Source organism: Hemitrygon akajei, chromosome 11 (assembly GCF_048418815.1).
Source record: "Hemitrygon akajei chromosome 11, sHemAka1.3, whole genome shotgun sequence".
NCBI classification, from domain to species: domain Eukaryota; kingdom Metazoa; phylum Chordata; class Chondrichthyes; order Myliobatiformes; family Dasyatidae; genus Hemitrygon; species Hemitrygon akajei.
In genome coordinates, this window is record NC_133134.1 from 114064447 (window position 1) to 114082941 (window position 18495).

Genomic DNA, 18495 nt, shown 5'->3' on the forward strand with positions numbered 1-18495 from the left:
ACAGTCAGAAACTCCAGATAGCATTCAGCAATGCAGATTCAAATGCTGGTATTCATCCTCTCTGAGCACGGCTCCCTGTGGGATTTCCATCTGGATTTAATCGTGATTCTAGGGTTGTCAGTGTGAAGTTGCATGCTATCCTTGTGACTATGTCCGTTTGCTTTCTTTGCTAAATTTCCTCCAATGTCCTGAAGGTGCGTCAGTCGGTCAGTTAATTGACTGCTGTAAGTTGCCATTCAGTGCATAGGTGGGTGGTATAACGGGAACTGAGAGGAATGCAGGGATAGTGAAATGATATTAGCCTCTACCTAGCATTTTGTTAGCAAATATTCAGTTGCTGGAGAACAAAATTGAGGACCTAAGGGCAAAATTGCTGTATTGGAGGTAAATGAAGAATTGCTGTATTCGCTGTTTCATGGAGACATGGCTTACTCCTGACATGCTTGGATGTATCAATAAGATCCAAAGGCTTCTCAATATACAGTATGGACTGAACTGCTGATTTGGAGAAGGAAAAAGTTGGGGGGGGGGGCGAGCGTCTTTGATTCATTATAAACACTTTTTAGTGCTCAGACTGGCAATTCTGTCGTATTCTTGTTCCCCCAACCTGGAATGTCCAATGATTAAGTGCTGACCATTCTACTTACCAAGACAAGAATTCTCCATGATTCTGATCACAGTTTACATACCGCCAAAAGCAAGATATTGTTTTTTGATGGCAGCCTTCAAGAAACAGTCCAACTTGACTCATTTCAAATCATAGTTAGGGACTTAAATAGGACTTGTTTGAAGAAATCCCTGCCCAATTATCATCGGCATATAACCTGCAGCACCAGAGGTCCCAACACAGTGGATCACTGCTATCGAATGAGAAGGAATACCTACTGTTCCATGCCCAGACTGCATTTTGGGAAATCTGATTACATGGTTCTCCTTCTACGTATGTAAAGGCAAAAGCTAATGGGAAAGGCTTCAGAGAAGGACTGCAAAGAGGTGGTTGCAGGAGGCAGAGGAGCAGCTGTGGGATTGCTTCAACTTGGACTGGGTTGTTTGTGTTCAAGGAGTCGGAGCATCTGAATGAATATAGCACTGTTGTCATTGACTTCATAAAAACAGTCATAGACAAGTCAAATGTGCCCCATAAATTCATTGTCTTCCCCAACCAGAAGCACTGATCTGCAATCTGCTGAGGGTCAGATCAATGGCATTTAGATCTGGTAACCTAGAGATACAAGAGGTCCAGGCATGATCTCTAGAAAGCCTTCTCACAGGTGAAGTGGCAATTCTGGACCAAACTTGAACTGCCGAAGGATGTCCGATAGCTTTGGTGGGGCTTGAATACTGTCACCTCTTACAAAGTGACATAGGTGAAAACAAAACAGTGTTGCTCCCAGATGAGCTTGTTGCATTTTGTGCTTGCTTTTGGCTATAGAAATGTAGAGAAACCTTCACGAACTCCCACAGCACCCAATGACCCTGTAATTTCTGACCTTGAGGGTGATGTGAGAGCATCCTTCAGGAGGATGAACCCATGAAAGCATTCGGCCCAGGTGGGATACCTAAGATCTGTGCTGATCAAATGGCTGGAATGTTCACCAATATCTTTAACCCCTCGCTTTGGCAGTTTGAAATACCCACTTGCTTCATGCAGCCTTCAATTATACCAGTGGCGAAGAAGAATATGGGAACCTGCCTCAGTGGATATTGTTCAGTTGCACTTGCATTTGCTGTGAAGTGTTTTGAGAAGTCCTGATGAAGGGTCTGGGCCTGAAACGTTGACTGTTCATTTCCATGGATGCTGCCTGACCTGCTGAGTTCCTCCAGCGTGTTTTGAGTGTTGCTTTGACCCCAGCACCAGCAGAGTATTTTGTTTTGTTTTTGAGAGGTTGCTGTTGAAACATCAACTCTTGTCTGAGAACTGAATTGGATCCACTCCAGTCGGCCTATTGGCACAACAGGTGCCATTTCATTGGCCGTTCAGTCACCCTAGAACATCTGGGCAGCATAGATGCATACATCAGGATGCTCTTTATTGAGTGCAGCTTGGCATTGAATACCATTGTTTCCTCAAAACTAATTAATAAGCTTCAAGATCTTGGCCTCCATGTGTCCTTGTGCAATTGGATCCTCTATTTCCTCACTTGCAGACCCCAGTCAGTTCAGATTGGCAACAACAATCTCCATCAGCACGGGTGCACCACGAGGCTGTGTGCTCAGGCCCTGACGCTATTCGCTTTATACTTAAGATCGTGTTGGCGCGTGGCCTAGTGGGCAAGGCATCAGACTAGTAACCTGAAGGTCACTGGTTCGAGCCTCAGCTGAGGCAGCGTGTTCGTGTCCTTGAGCAAAACACTTAACAACACATTGCTCTGTGACGTCACCGGTGCCAAGCTGCATGGGTCCTAGTGCCCTTCCCTTGGACAACATCGGTGGCGTGGAGAGGGGAAGGCTTGCAGCTTGGGCAACTGCCGGTCTCCCATACAACCCTGCCCAGGCCTGCACCCTGGAAACTCCAGGAACAGATCCATGGTCTCTCGAGACCGATGGAGGCCACCACCACCGTGAGGCTAAGCACAGTTCCGTTGCCATTGTCAAGTTTTCTGCTAACACCACTGTTGTTAGTAGAGTCAAAGGTGGTGACAAATCAGCATATGGGAGGGAGATTGAAAATCTGGCTGAGTGGTGCTACAACAACCTCTCTGAATGTCAGCAAGACCAAGGAGCAGATTATTGACTTGAGGAGGAATTCAGAGGTCTATGAGCCTGTCCTCATTGGGCATTAGAGGACAAGGGGGCCAGCAAATTTAAATTCCTCAGTGTTATCATTTCAGAGGATCTGTCCTGGGCCCAGCAGATAAGTGCAATTATGAAGAAAGCGTGACAGCACATCTACTTCCTTAGAAGTTTGCAAAGATTCAGATGACATCTAAAGCTTTGACAAGCTTCTATAAATGTGTGGTGGAGAGTATATTGACTGGTTGCATTGTGGCCTGGTATGGAAATATTAATGCTCTTGAACAAAAAATCCTACAAAAAGTGGATATGGCCCAGTCTCCCACCCCACCCCCCACCATTGAGCATATCTACAAGGAGTGCTGCCATCTGGGACCCCCAGTACCCAGGTCGTGCTCTCTTCTCACTGCTGCCATCAGGAAGAAGGTGCAGGAGCCTTGCGTCCATACTACAAGGTTCAAGAACAGCTATAACCCCTCAACCATCAAGCCCTTGAACCAGAGGGGATAAATTCACTGAACTTCACTTGCCCCATCACTGAACTATTCCCATGGAAAAGACTTCATCTCATGTTCTCGATAGTTATTGTTTTTTTTTTATTTTTTTCTTTTGAATTTGCAGTCAGTTGTCTTTTGCATAGTGGGTTATCCATCCTGTTGGTTGTGATCTTTGATTCTATTGTTTCTTGGGTTTACTGAGTATGCCTGCAAGAAAATAATCTTAGGGTTGTATATGGTGACACATGTATTTTAATGTTTACTTTGAACTTAATTTGCAGTCTTGGTGGGACAAGTATTTCTCTATGGCTCAGGGCTGTGTCTATCTGCTTTAAATAGAAATGCTGGACGTGCATGTTTCCCTTATCTGTTCCCTGATCATTTAGGCACATTCCCTACTTTTCTTCCCTCCCTTGTCTGCCAAGAAGTGATACCACCAGCTGCAACTTCAACTTTGGCCTGTATTCACTGAGCCACCATATTGATGCTTAACCGGTAGTGGTGGGGAGGAAGGAATTTGTTGGATTTCTCTGCCCCAGAGGAGCATTGCACACTTTCAAAATGGGTTAAGGATGACTCTCTGGATTGTGTGACTAGGCAGAACTTTCCCAGTACAGTACTTGTGGTTAGTACATTGAGAGCATCTTGTTTTCTAAGTGGTGTAGTTATTTAACACATATATATATCCTAGCTAACTCCAACCATCTTCATATATTGTTATCTTCATATATTGTTATTTTGGCTGTGAGATTTGTTACACACCAGTTCATTTGGCAGTTTGAGACCCTGGGAACTTGCAACCCTTATTAAAACTTGTCATGCAGTAAGTTTCATGGGTTTGGAAAATATTGTTCACAATGTGCTCGTGAATTCCATGCCTCAATAGAGAAATACATGCTTACACAGAGGTTGTGACTTTTAACACTTTAACACAGGAAAGGAGCATTTTAGCTCTTTGCTCTGTATTTTCATCTGAGAGTACATACTCGTTTTCAATGCTTATGATTTTTCCCAATATTTTTGTAAAACATTGGAGGGAATTTGATTTATCAAATCTATACTGGTCTTGGAGTTTTGAGTGATAAGTCTTTACCATGCTGTATGTCAATTTTTACATTTCCTGTAGAACAATTTATTGCCATATTCTCATTTTCCTATGACGGAGAGGGCTGTTCCACCCATTTAATCCTTGCTAGCTCTGAGTATTCTCATCAGTCCCATTCCCACAGTTATCTCTCACCCCCTCCTCCACAATTCAAACACAAGTGCTAATTTGCTGCAGGCAACTGTCTTGAAGTTTTGAAAGAGGCTAAATAAATGCTACGAGCTCTTTTCTGACATGTTGATTTGCTCTTGATTGATTAATACAAAGACTATAAATAATAGCAATAGATTTGTGCTGAGCTGTGAATAGTACTTAAAGGAATGATAGATTAACTGGAAGTTAGCATCCCAGTTATTTCAATATGGTCCATTTTTTTAAAAAAAGGCTTTATTGTAGATGTTAAGTGAGCTTTTCATTTGCACCTCATTATAGTATTTTTAAAAATTCTTTGAATTGTGACTGCACTCTTTGCTTTGTTCTAGATATTGTTTCTTTCCAGTAACCCTATCAAACTTAATTACTTTTAAAGTCCTCTTCAAAGTTTGTTGGCTCTATTACCTGTGAAATAGAATATCACCAATCCAATCCTTCCTGAGAGCTGTATCCTCATTTTCAGAGAAACAGCTTTGTATGTCCTTCCTGCAGTTTCTTCCAGACTTTATTATTTTTGTAGTAAAGAAGATGGAATCGTATACGATCTCTATGATCCAACTTGTGTTCCAGTATAGTTACAATACTGGCAGTTACCCAACATCGTGGAAAATTTACCTTTGTTTCATTAACAAAAAGTCAGATGGAATGCAGGAATTCCATCTACTGGTCAATCTACTGCCAATCACGTGCAAAGTGACGAGAGTTGGACATCACCCAGGTGGGCTGTCACCAGGACCATTGACGCCTCGTCATGTACTTTATCCGAATGTGGTGCAAAGAACTGAATTCCATAGGTGAGGGCAGAGTGTCTGTCCTTGACCATGGTGGCATCAAGTGCTGTATCTGGTAAAACTGGGGTCAAAGGGTATCAAGAGGAAACTGTTCCAGTTGTACATTGTACAAAGCAGAAGACTGTGCTTTTGGCAGATCGTTTATCCTGGGCCACAGTCATGTCCCATGTCCCAACGACTTTCAGCTATCTCATCAACCTACCATTTCTCCAACATCAAGTTCAAACTGTGGATGTTTGCCAATGAGTGCAAAATATTCATGTCCTTTGTCAGCTCCTTGGCAAACAAGGCAACCTACGTCTGCATGTAGTAAGATCGAGTGATATTCAGATTCATGTTACAACAGTGACCACCTCCAACAAGTCCCACCTCGTACCTTTGACATTCAGTGTCATCCACTCTCCCACCAGAGGTTCCCATTGATCATGAATTCCACTGGATCAGTCACCGTTAGCTATTTATAAATACAATATGGTTTCTGGTTCGAGTCCATCTTGCTTAGTTACAACCATGTGACAAGTTAATCTACCAATCTGTGAGTCTTTGGAATGTGGGAGGAAACTGCACCCTGAGGAAATCCAAGCAGTCACAGGGAGAACATACAAACTCCTTACAGGCAGTGGTGGAGTTGAACCTGGTCATTGGTGCTGGAATGGTGTTTCTGCTAACCACTATGTTACTGTGTTGATAATATGGTGGCTACAGAAAGGGCCTGAAGTTGGGTATCCTGTGACAAGTAACTGTTTTCCTGCACCCACCTGCCTTCCCACCATGTATGAGGTAGAAATGCAGCCGAATGCAGTCCACTTGCCTGGATGGGTGCAGCTCCAGCACTCAAGAAGCTCACACCATCCAGGACATGAAGCCCGACTTCCCAGCACGATTGGAAATGTTCATTCACAGCATGCTGTGGCCGAGGTCTGTATTCTTCCTAAAATTTGATCTGCAGTTTCTAAACAGTCATTCCCAAGCCCACAGACCCTCCCAGCAGCAACGTTGATGGCAATGTGTACATGGACATATCACCACCCACAGCACCCTTGTGTTGCCAGTCCTTTGTCCAGGCTCTTAGTGCTCCAACCCTTTACTGTGGCACTCAGGGATTTGAATTACTCTGCCAATAATGTGAGTAGAGCATTATGTACACTTGATCTAATAGTTTTTTTGTTTATTTATTAAATTTCATGACATGCTGGTGATACTAAACCTGATTCTGTTACTCCTAAGTAAGGTGTAGTACATAAATACTACTCTGTGGTGTCTCACTCGGGAGTTACTATGCTGTCCCAGTAATGCAATATTAAACTGTCATGGGCCAGCCTGGGATTCAACTCTAATTCTGTATGGAGAAGAGCAAGGAACTCCTTGTACTCTGCGTAATGCTCCTCTTAGACCCAGAAAGGTGCAGGATGAATGTTGGACACTTGACCTCAAAGCTCCTTTAATCTTGTGGAGGAGACAGTTTATTGACATTTCTTTTAACTAGGACACTGAGGAGCAGAGCAGGTGGCAGTTTTCAGAAAGCTGCAAAAATAACAGGGTTGTTGTCATGGGTGACTTCAACTTCCCTAAACCGATTGGCACCTCCTTTAGTGTAAAGGTTTAGATGGGACAGGATTTAAGTCTGCCCAGAGTGGAATCCTGACGTACTGGAGGGGAGGCCATACTTTATGTAGTACTTGGCAATGAACATGGTCAGGTGACTGATCTCTCAGTAGGTGAGAATTTTGGAGGTGTTGAAACACGACTCCCTGACCTTTAGTTATAGCAGTGGATAAAGACAGAAACAGACCATATAGGATTTAATTGGGAAGGTGAATTCTGATCCCTTTGAGGCAGGGAAAGGTGTGGTTGACCAGAAAGGTGGAACATCCAGTCAAGAGGAAGAAGGAAGCATACTTAAGATTCAAGAAGCAAAAAGGAAGCCATTTAGCCCATAGAATCTGTAGCATCTCTCACAATCTCATTTGTATTCCTCCTGTTTCCTGGTTTTTGCATGCTCATTAGCTTCTCAACCACTTGTATCAGGGGTAAGTCTAGTATCATATATGTAGCCCCTTTAACCTACCAGCTTGGGATCTGGGCAATCCCAGACAGCTGGAAGGGTGAACCTTCAACTACTCAATGTCCAAGGTCAGGATGGAGGAGACATGAGTTGGGAACTCAACTGGGTTGATCATACACTGGTGAAAATATTGACTGTTTGCTATTGGTGGTAATTTAGTGGTGGACAGACTCCTTTGAGGAGGGAGAGAGTGGGAAGGGGGAAAGCAGCTTAAGGTACTTTTGCTATTGGTGGTAATTTAGTGGTGGACAGACTCCTTTGAGGAGGGAGAGAGTGGGAAGGGGGAAAGCAGCTTAAGGTACATAAACATTCTTCATAATTTTGTACCTTCTGGCATTGTCCAGACTCGTGTTGAGATCCGCAGTGTTTCTTTTCCCACTCTGTAGCTTGGATTGGGCTGTGAAAATGGAGGCACTCAGCCCAAAGCTGGGAGAGTAGGGTTGCCTTGTTCTTTCTCACCCCTGCCCTGGAAGTGCCCCTGTCCTAACACATTACCTGATCCAGCTGATGGAGCTGTTCCTGCTTGTTCAGCCACCACCCAAAATAGCCACAGGCAGTCCACTTCCACTGGGGTCAGGAGGTTCTTGCCCCTGGATGTGCCATAACACACATGCACAGGTACCCACCCACTCATGCTGTTGGCATATATGCCATTTAAACTTCTGCCTCTGCTCCAACACTCAAAGTTGTGCTGCATTTAATTTTTTAGGGTTCTCTTGGACCATTGACAGGGAGCTGAGCTGAGAAATGGCAGATGGAGTTCAATAGAGAAAATTGTGAAGTGATTTACTGTGGAAGGTGAAATTTGAAGGCAGAGTACAGGGCTCAAAGCAGGATACTTAGTGTGAAGAAACAGGGATCTTAGAGTTTGCATCCATAGATCCCTCAAAGTTCCTACACAAGCTGATAGGGTTGTTGAGATGTATCGCATGTTGGCCTCGAAGGTAATAGTGCAGCTCTATAAAGCCCTGGTTAGGCCACACCTGGAATATTGTGTTCTGTTCTAGTTGTTTTGTTATAGGAATGATGTAACTTTAGAGAGGGTGCAGAGGAGATTTACCAGGAAAGCTGCCTGGTTTAGAGAGCTTGTCTTGTAAGGATAGGTTGAGTGAGCTAGGGTTTTTCTCTGGAGAAAGATAGTGGTAAGAGGTATCTTGATAGAGTTTCACAAGGTAAGAGGCATAGATTGAGTGAGTAGTGTGGAGATGTTTTCCAAGGGTGGAATTGATTTGATAGGAAGTGGCACAATTTTAAGACCATTGGAGGAAAGTATAGAGGGAATATTAGAGTTAAGTTTTTTTTTGTGGTGTAGAATGCCCTGCCAGTAGTGATGCTAGAAGTAGATAAATTAGGGACATGCGGGAAAGTCTTAGATCCATAGATGGGAAAATGGAGGGCTATGTAGGAGAGAAGTGTTAGGTTAAAAAGTCGACAAAACAATATGGGCTGAAGGGCCTGTACTGTTCTGTAGTTCTATGTACTCCTGGCTTTGTCTTTGACCGCATGCTGGCAATGTAGAAGTCCTTGTTTAAAAGTGTACAGTTTTTCATTGTCTGCCCATCTCAATTTTGAATGTCCTTTGACTAACCTGGCTTCCATTCGTCTCCCTTCCCAAGGACCGGTGACGATATCCAGAGGCATGGCACTTTCGACACTCTCCTATCAGAAGGACGGTCTGCTCGGTGGTGTCACAAACCTCAACGAGGTGTTTTGCTCAGTCCCTGGCCGGCTCTCCCTCCTCAGCTCCACGTCGAAGTACAAGGTGACAGTGGCCGAGGTCCAGAGACGTCTTGCCCCGCCCGAGTGTCTCAATGCCTCCCTTCTCGGGGGTGTTCTGCGAAGGTGAGTGGGCAAGAATTTGGGCGTCAATTCATTCCTCTGCCCTGTTGGGGGGTGAAATACTTTAAAACTGAAGGATGCAACAATACAAATGGGTATGTGCATGCACGAACGGTGCTGTGACATATCAAGTGAATGTGTGACACTGATTCAGTGAGCTTGCAGTGGGTGCTATGTGAAGAAAAGTTTCTGATCTTTCCTTTCCAGTCCTGATGAAGGGCCTCAGCCCAAATCGCAACGGCCAGCATGGTACTGCAGTGGTTAGCGTAATGCTATCGCGACACCAGCGATCGGCGTTCAACTCTGCTGCTGTCTGTAGGGTTTGTATGTGTGGGTCTGTCTCCTCCAGGTGCTCCAGTTTTCTCCCACACTCTAAAAGGCCTATGGGTTAGCAGGTTAATTGGTTGCCATGGGTGTTAGTGGGCAGCATGGGCCTGAGTGGCCTGTTATCATGCTGTATCTTTAAATAAATCCTTAAATAATCTTTAAACAACCCGTTGAGTGCTTCTGTGCACCACCTTTCTTTAGCCCCCTTTGACTAATGCGCTAGACAGCCTGTGATATTTGATGGGCTTTACTCCATCGGTAACCTGGGACCACTGCCTGTCGGTGTTGCAGGGCCGCGTCAGTCTGGATTCCAAAGACTTGACTGTAGGAGCTGAGCTTGTGCACCCCGTTTCAATATTTTGCCTTGTAATATTCCAAGCAGCAGGGATTTTGTGGCATCTGCTGAGAGAATGAATGTTTTTTATTTTAGAGATACAATAGGCTTAATGAGCACGTGCCACCCAACTAGCCTACTAACCCACATGTCTCTGGAACCTGGGGGGAGCTGCGACACCCAGAGGAAAGCCCCGCCATTGGGGGAGGGGGGAACATACAACCTCCACAGGCAGCGGCCACACCCCCAGTGCTGGTGCTTTAATGGTTTTGTACTAACTGCTCTGTTATCATGTCTCTTAAACTGGAGCTTTGTAAAATGTTGTTCTTTGCGTTGGGGTGACGGGTCTCAATTTAACATGGCTCCAGGAGCCGTAACCATTAACGGGTGAATGTACTGATCCTTGCTCGAGCACGGAAAGGGATCTGAATGCTGAAGGGCACTTGCGGGCAAGAGCAGAAGGTGGAGGGGTTATTAAGATGTTAATTAAACATTGTCTTGAAAAAGGAGGGATGGTTTTGGACCAGGAAATCGGGTTGTACAAGCAGTTTGGCAGAGGTGTAACTGATGAAGGGAAGGCATTGTGAGATGGTCTGACCCCCCACCTGTAACCCCACCGCAGGATGGAGCATAACAGCAGAAGTAATAGACCCGGTTAAAAGTGTGGTGATAATCAGGGCTAATCTGTGTGTAGATTGAAAAACTGCAATGGACTGCGGAGCTTGTGAAGGGTTTTCGCTTGTTTTTTTAGGTCAGCATTTTCCAGAGCCAGCCAGACAACGATCTATACTTGGTCTTGTATTGTGCAGTGGGAAAGGAAATTGGCTGTTGGGGGTCAGTGACGCATTAGTTTAATTTTCCACTGTTCTCTAGATTTGGGCAAGATTCCATTTGCAAAATTAGAGCAAAATTAACTGTTATTCAAGTAAGGTTGATGAAGTGGGGAAACAGCAGTTAGCTCAATATTCATCTTGGGGTGGTGTGGAATGTTATTAAAGGTTGTAGTAGTGCACTGGGAAAACTAAAGGTAATTCTCGGCCAAGTTAAGGTGGTTCAGTGGAAGGGGTGTCACATTTGACCAGTTCATTAATTCTTTGAAGACATAACATGTACTGTGAATAAATGAGAATGGCTTGATGTGCTGAGGTTTCCAGATGCATTGATAAGTTGGAGCCTCAAAATTATTGTGTGGAAATTAAAGATTGGGGTGCAGGAGGTGATGTAATGTGATGAACATATGAAATAGAGAAGCAGCTTCAGCCTCTAATTCAGACATTCTTAGAACTACTACCAGACCATCGTGAATGGGAAAGGGGGTCAGATTTACAGCAAAAAGGAACTAAGTAGGTGCTTAGTGCCAGAGAGGGTGGTGGGCAAAGGATAATTGTGGCAGTGGGTGATGGTAGTGTGTATGATAGAAATTGAGGGTTTAAGATGAGGCCCCTGAGCAAATGTCACTGTGGGTTAGCCTGAGATTTGGAGTGAGTCCAGATATTTGTAGAAGATGGAAGAGTTTTTGACAATCACACCCAGGTGCTTGGATAAAGGTTTCATCAGCAGATCGGGTGGGGGGGTGGTGGTGGATATATTTGGCTAGTTTTTGAGAGTGGGAATAGTAATATGTGGTTAGAAACACGCCCGAGTTCTTCACAAAACCAGGTTTGCTGATAGTCCGGCGAGCTTCAGCTGCTTGCCAGTGAGAGGGATGGAATCAGGAAATTGGCGGAGTCCAAAACAATAGTTTCAATTGTTCCAATGTTTGCTTGGCTGCAGTTTAAACTGCTTTGGGACTGGGTGTTGGGCAAGCAGCCTGACAGGGTTGGACCTGGTTCACCACACTTGCGAGGGTGTACTGTCATTATTTCTGGCCCATTGAGTCCATCGATCATTGAGCACGTGTCAACACTAATCGTGTCATTTCCCACAATCCTATTGACTCCCTCCAGGCAACCACTGAACTACACATGAGGCACAATCTACAGTGACCAGTTATCTGACCAACTTCTTGCTGGGAGACGGTCAGTCTGGATCATAAATTACCCTTCCTCTTCACTGTTAATGAACACAAGCACACCTCAAGGATGTGTGCTTGGCCCACTGCTTTACTCTCTCTACAGCCACGACCGTGTGGCTACGCACACTTGAAGCAACATCTGTAAATTTGCTGGTGGTACGACTGCTGTTAGCAGAATCTCAGATGGTGATGAGGACGCGTACAGGAGTGAGAATGGTTGGTTGAGTGGTTTTGCACTCAACCCGAGCAAGACCAAGTAACTGATCGTGAACTTCAGGAAGGGGAAGTCAAGGAAATGCACACCAGTCCTCAAAGGGTCTGCAGTGGAAAGAAGGACCTGGGTGTTAGCATCTCCATAGATCTAACCTAGACTCAAACTGCTGATGCATTTATGAAGAAGGCATATTTGGAGTTTGAGGCAATTCTGTATTCAACCGAACATCCTAGCAAATTTCTACACTTGTACAATGAAGATCATTCTGACCGGTTACATTACTGTTTGGTGTGGAGGGGACAATGCAAGGGATCAGAAAAAGCTGCAGAAGATTGTAAACTCAGCCAGCTCCATCATGGGCACTGTCCTCCCTACTATTGAGGACATCTTCAACAGGTGATGCCCCAAGATGATGGCATCCATTGTTAAGGACCCTCACCATCTTGGACATGTCCCTTCTTGTTGCTACCATCACGGAGAAGATCAGGAGTCTGAAGACATTCAAATGTCTTAAGAGCAGCCTCTTCCCCTCTGCCGTCAGATTTCAGAACAGGCCATGACCGCTAATTTTTTATATTTATTTATTATTGTAACTTAGTAATTTTTTAAGTCTTGCACTGTATTGCTATTCTGATTAATGAGAAGAGATCAGTGGGGTGGGTTGTAGATATGCCTTGCCCTATATTTTTTTTAAAAAAGCACACCAAGTCAGGTTATTGACAGAGCCTGCTGTCCTCAGACATATCTGTTTATGTGCACCGTGCCTTGATCAAAACAGCTTTCAGAGGACATTAGAAGAATTGCAGAGATACATGAAGCTGGAGAAGGCTACAAATGGAGGAAATTTCAGTACTGTTGCTACTCTCCCTAGCAGTGGGTATCCTGCAAAGATCACACCAAAAGTGCAACTTGCCATGCTGAAGGAGGTGAAAAAGAATGCAAGTATAACTGTAAAAGACCTGCAGAAATCTTTAGAATTTGCTAAAGTTTCTGCTGATGTGTCCACTACAAGAAAAATACTGAGCAAGACTGGTGTTCATGGAAGGACACCATGGAGGAAACCACCACTCTCCAAAAAAAAATTGCCGTACTTCTCAGTTTTGCAAAAGACCACCTGAATGTACTACAACACTTCTGGAAAAAGTGTTCTCTGGCCAGATGAGACAAAAATTGAACTTTTTGGAGGAAATGCACATTGCTATGTTTGGAGGAAAAAGGGCACTGCACACCAAAACCTCAGACCAACTGTGAAGCATAGTGGAATAAGCATCATGGTTTAGGGCTGCTTTGCTGCCTCAGGGCCTGGACAGTTTGCAGTCGTTGAGGGAAAAATGAATTCAAAATTGTATTAAAAGACATTTTACAGGAGAATCTCAGGGTAGCAGTTCATCAACGGAAGCTTAATAGACTTTGGGTAATGCAACCAGACAATGATCCGAAAGATCCATAAATCAGCAACAGAATGATTCAAAAAAGAAAATTTGTGTTTTGGAATGGCTGAGTCAAAGTCCTGACCTTAATCCTATAGAAATGTGGAAAGACCTGAAGCAAGCAGTTCATGCAAGGAAACCCACCAACATCCCAGGGTTTAAGCAGTTTTGTAAGAAGAAATAGGCTGAAATTCCTCCACACAAGCTGATGTGCAGGACTGATCAACAGTTACCGGCAATGTTTGGCTGAAGTTATTGCTGCTCAAGGGGGTGGCACCAGTTACTGAAAGCAAAGGTTCACATACTCTTTCCAACAAAACATGTAATATTGGATCATTTTCTCAATAGATAAGTATAATGTTTTTTGTTTTATTTATTTAATTGGTCTCTCTTCTAGTTTTAGGACTTGCATAAAGATCTGATCACATTCTAGGTCATATGCAGAAATAGTTCTACAGGGTTCACAAACTTTCTAGCACCACTATCTCTCTAGGGCGTCTAAGACTTGCACAGCACAATACTGTATTTGTGGAGATAGAGTTTGTAAATTTGGCAGGAGCAAAGGATGTTGGGAACAGTGAGGGTGGAGTGTCTTGGGAGGACTGTGGGACAGCCAGCAGAGGAGTGTCAGGGGTTGGGGGTGTGTGGGTGCAGACACACCCAGTCTTGAGATGAGGCAAGGTGATCTGAATCCAAACAATTGATTTATTGATAGTTATAGAGGGCCTCTCTGGTGCTTCCTGCTCCCTCCCCTCCCCCACCCATGATTTCCCTCTCCCTGACCTCTTTTCACAGTCAGTTGATGATAGAGACCCGTATTAGAATCAGCTTCATCATCCCTCACATGACATGAAATCTGTTTTTTGTGACAGTACTGTGCAACAGATAAAATTACAGTACTATTTGTGTGTTTCTGGACAGCAAAGATGCAGACATCAGAATGCTCTTTATCAACTACAGCACAGCATTCAATACCATCATCCCCTCAAAACTTATCAATAAGCATCAGGACCTTGGCCTCAATACCTCCTTGCCTAACTGGATCCTCAGTTTCTTCACTTGCAGACCCCAGTGTTTGGATTGGCAACATCTCCTGCACAGTCTCCATCAGAACAGGTTCATCACAAGGCTGTGTGCTTAGTCCCCTGCTCTACTCACTTTACAATTATGACTGTGTGGCTAAGCTCAGCTCCAGTGCCATGTTCAAGTTTGCCGACAAAACCACTGTCATAGGTTGAATCAAAGGTGACAAATCAAGGTGGAGGGAGATTGAAACTCTGGCTGAGTGGTGCCCCAACAGCAATGTCAGCAAGACCAAGGAGCTGACTATTGACTTCAATGAGAACTGGCTGATGGACTTCTGTTTTTTTTTCCTCTTGGAGGATCAGAGATGGAGAGGGTCAGCAACACGGGTAAATTCCTCAGTGTTATTATTTTAGAGGACCTTTTGTCAGCCCAGCACACAAGTGCATTTGCAAAGAAAGCTCGGCAGTGTCTTTACTTAGGAGTTTTGCGAAGATTAGTCATGACATCTAAAACTGTGTAGTCTGAGTATATTGACTGGATGCATCACTGCCTGGTTTGGAAACACCAATGTCCTTGAATGGAAAATCCTACAAAAAGTAGTGGATACTGCCCAGACCAACACGGGCAAAGTCCTTCCAATCATTGAGTGTGTCCATGTAAAATGTCACAGGAAAGTAGCATCCCTCATCAGGGACCCCCACTGCCCAGGCCATGCTCTCTTCTCCTAGCTGCCATCAAGAAGGTGGTACAGGAGCCTCAGGATTCACACCACTAGGTTCAGGAAATTATTACTTCTCAACCAAAGGCTTTGAACTACCAGAGGGAAGAACATCACTCATCCCATCTCTGAACTGTTCGCATAACCTATGAACTCACTTTCAAGGACTCTTCATCTCGTGTTCTCATTATTTATTGTTATTTCTTTCTCTTTGTATGTGCAGCTTGTGTCTTTTGCACACTGGTTGAACACCCAGGTTGGTATGTTCTCATTGATTCTGTTATGGTTATGATTCCATTATGGATTTACTGAGTATGCCTGCAGGAAATTGAATTTCAGGGTTGTATATGGTGACGTGTATGTACTTCGATAGTAAATTTACTTTGAACTTCATTCTTAAAGTGTGATCTTTAAATGGGCTGTGAGCAAATTTCAGAATTCCAGCAGGTGGCTGTGCTATGTTTTCTTTCATTCGCTAATGTCTTGCTCTCGATGGGGATTTAACGCAGTCTCCAATACAGTGCCTAGGCTCTTTAGGGAATATAAATAAGTGCTGAAAAGGCAGAGTTAGTTCCATCAACAAAACCAATCGAAGCAAATCATTCTCTGTTGTCACTGGCTCCAATCCCAAGGGTCAGAATCTAAGCATAAAATAGTTGGATTTGGAGATTATCTTTTGTGTTGCAAGATACATTCCTGAGGAAGTTTGATCAACAACACAATTACAGATGTGTTTGAATAGCAGATCAATGTTGGCAGGGGTGGTTAAAGTATATGAGAAGGCAGTAGGTTGGGCTGATATGCAAGCCTGATAGGCCTTGTCCTGTGTTTTTTTTTGAATTCCTATGCTCTTAGTCACTACCAGTCAGAGTGGTTTATTTCAATAGACCACTTTACTTATGAGGCTTGTCTGGTATTTCAAAAAGCTGACACAGCGGCCAGAAAGTGTGAATTGAATTAGCAGCTCTTCATATTTTGGGGTGGAGGGGGGAGGTTGGAATGTTGCTCAGGATTACTGGAAGTTGCAATAATCCTCAGCTACATAAAACTGCGATGCAGGAGAGTGGGTCCGTGTGGAGCAACTGCATACAGTGCACAGTCAGCTCGGTTGCTGTTGTGTGCGTACCTGTTTTTGTGCAAGTGGACCCCTGGATGGAGGCTGAAGGTGGGACCGAAGTGTAAATACACACTCTGCATGGTTTTGCTCAGAAAGGGAACTTTGCCACAGTTGTGGAAGTCGAGAGTAACTGGGATACCTATCTGAACTGCAGATTTAAACAGCTACTCCCAAACACACAACCTCCACCAGCTGAAAGTAGATGGCGGTAGTACCAGGAAAGTTGGCAATACCCCCATGATCACCTGGGTGCGAGAGGAGCAGTGTGCATTCTACAATCTTCCTCTTTGACGCAGCAATAGTTTCAAGGAACACACACAAAATGCTGGTGGAACACAGCAGGCCAGGCAGCATCTATGAGGAGAAGCACTGTCGACGTTTTGGGCCGAGACCCTTAGTCAGGAACTGGATTGCTCCAACTGACATCAGTGTTCTGTAAGAAGGGAGGAAAAATCTGGGAAACAGAGTCCCGTCCTTTAAACATCTGTGGTAGAAACAATTAATCAGGAAGTGAAATGCAAATAACCTGGGGAAGACTAATCAGAATCAGATTAATTATCTCTGACAAATGCTATGAAATTTGTTATGCTGCAGCAGTACAGAGCAACACATTAACAAATTGCTCTGTTGCAATAAGAAATGTATAAAATAGAGATAAATATAAATAAATTAGTAAATGCAAGCAGACTTTTCCAACTGAGGTTGGGCGAGACTAATTAGAGGTCATGGGTTAATGGTGAGGGGAAATATTTAACTGGAACAGGAGGGTTAACTTCACTCACGGTGGTGAGTGTGGAATGAGCTGCCAGTGGAAGTAGTCGATGCAGGCTCGATTTAAGAAGTTTGGATAGGTACATGGATGGGAGGGGTGTGGAGGGATGTGGTCCAGGTGCAACAATAGTTTGACATGGACTAGATGGTCCAAGTGGCCTGTGTTTGTGCTGTAATGCTCTATGATTCTATGACTCTGGTGCAGAAAGGAGATTAAAACAGTGAGGGAGTGTACATGGATTCATGAACCATTTGACTAAATAGGGCATGGGATTGAGAATAAATCGCAGCATTTTCTTGGTGCCCTTTGTGCGTCGGTCATCTGCTGGGTAGTGAGGCAAAAACTTTTTGGGTAGAGGGATCAGCACCTGGAAACCCAGTGGTGCTGGAGACATCAGTCGCAGTGCATTGACTTTGCATAAATCCAGGGGACTTCCATGTGCTGTGCTAGTGCAGGGCTTCAGGAGGAAAGCTAGTAAAGTTTGGGCTGAGGATTAGGAAAGGTTAATGTTATGGATTGGGAGGAGAGTGGGGTTACAATCTATATGTGGGCTGAGGATGAGATGTGATTGGTGGGGAGGCAGGTTGTTGGAAGCCTTGATTTGGGTAGCTGGGGTTAGATTAGATGGAGAGAAGCTGAAAGGGAAGACATAATTTACTGGGCTGAGTTGTCAAGACTGGATTAAGACCAGTTTGGAGAGATTCTAATTTGCATAACTAATGGAAACAGCAGCACCCAGAACCTGATTGGTTGGCATATGCCTCCAATGGATTGGATGAAAGTGACCTCCGTGTTGATGCTTAAAGCAGGGGTTGCTCTGAGAAGGAAATCATTCCAGCACGTCTGATGAAAGCAAATGCGATGGGCAGGAAATGTCTGAGCAATTTGATACTACACAGAAAGCCACCTCAAAGCATGTAGTGCTCCATAAAGTAGTCTGAAATCCTGACTCGTTAATGACAACAGAGGTGACGTTAAGCAGATTATTTTATGGAGCAAAAGTATCAACTTGTTGCCTGTCATAGATGAAGAACAACATTAGCATGAAGGCCGAGCAAACTGAGTGACAGATAGTCATTGTGCTTTAATAACAGTTCAAAGAGACTGCTTCTTTTGAAGGTGAGGAGTTGGGTTGGTGCAGTTGGCACAATTTTGAAACCTGTAAATAACGTGAAGCTTGCAAATAAAAGAAGGAAGATTGTAAAGTATTTCAACCATCTGTTGGCATTGGCACATGAAGTGCAATAGAAAGGTTTAGATTGGATAAACGAAAAAAAACGTGGGTTGCAGCAACCATTTAGGGCAGCCCGGTAAAGTAGTGGCTAGCATGACACTTTGCAGTGTAGGTGACCTGAGTTCA

At 44.1% G+C, this 18495-nt stretch overlaps 1 protein-coding gene across 2 annotated transcripts in view; it reads left to right on the forward strand.

The window, feature by feature from the left end:
* The window catches only part of tfap2c (transcription factor AP-2 gamma (activating enhancer binding protein 2 gamma)), a 60251-nt gene that overhangs the window by 30844 nt on the left and 10912 nt on the right, over positions 1–18495 (forward strand). For both annotated transcript variants that reach the window (XM_073061548.1, XM_073061547.1), the window contains exon 4: positions 8961–9186. In XM_073061548.1, the coding sequence (XP_072917649.1) occupies positions 8961–9186 (226 nt within the window). The remainder of the gene's footprint in view (positions 1–8960; positions 9187–18495) is intronic.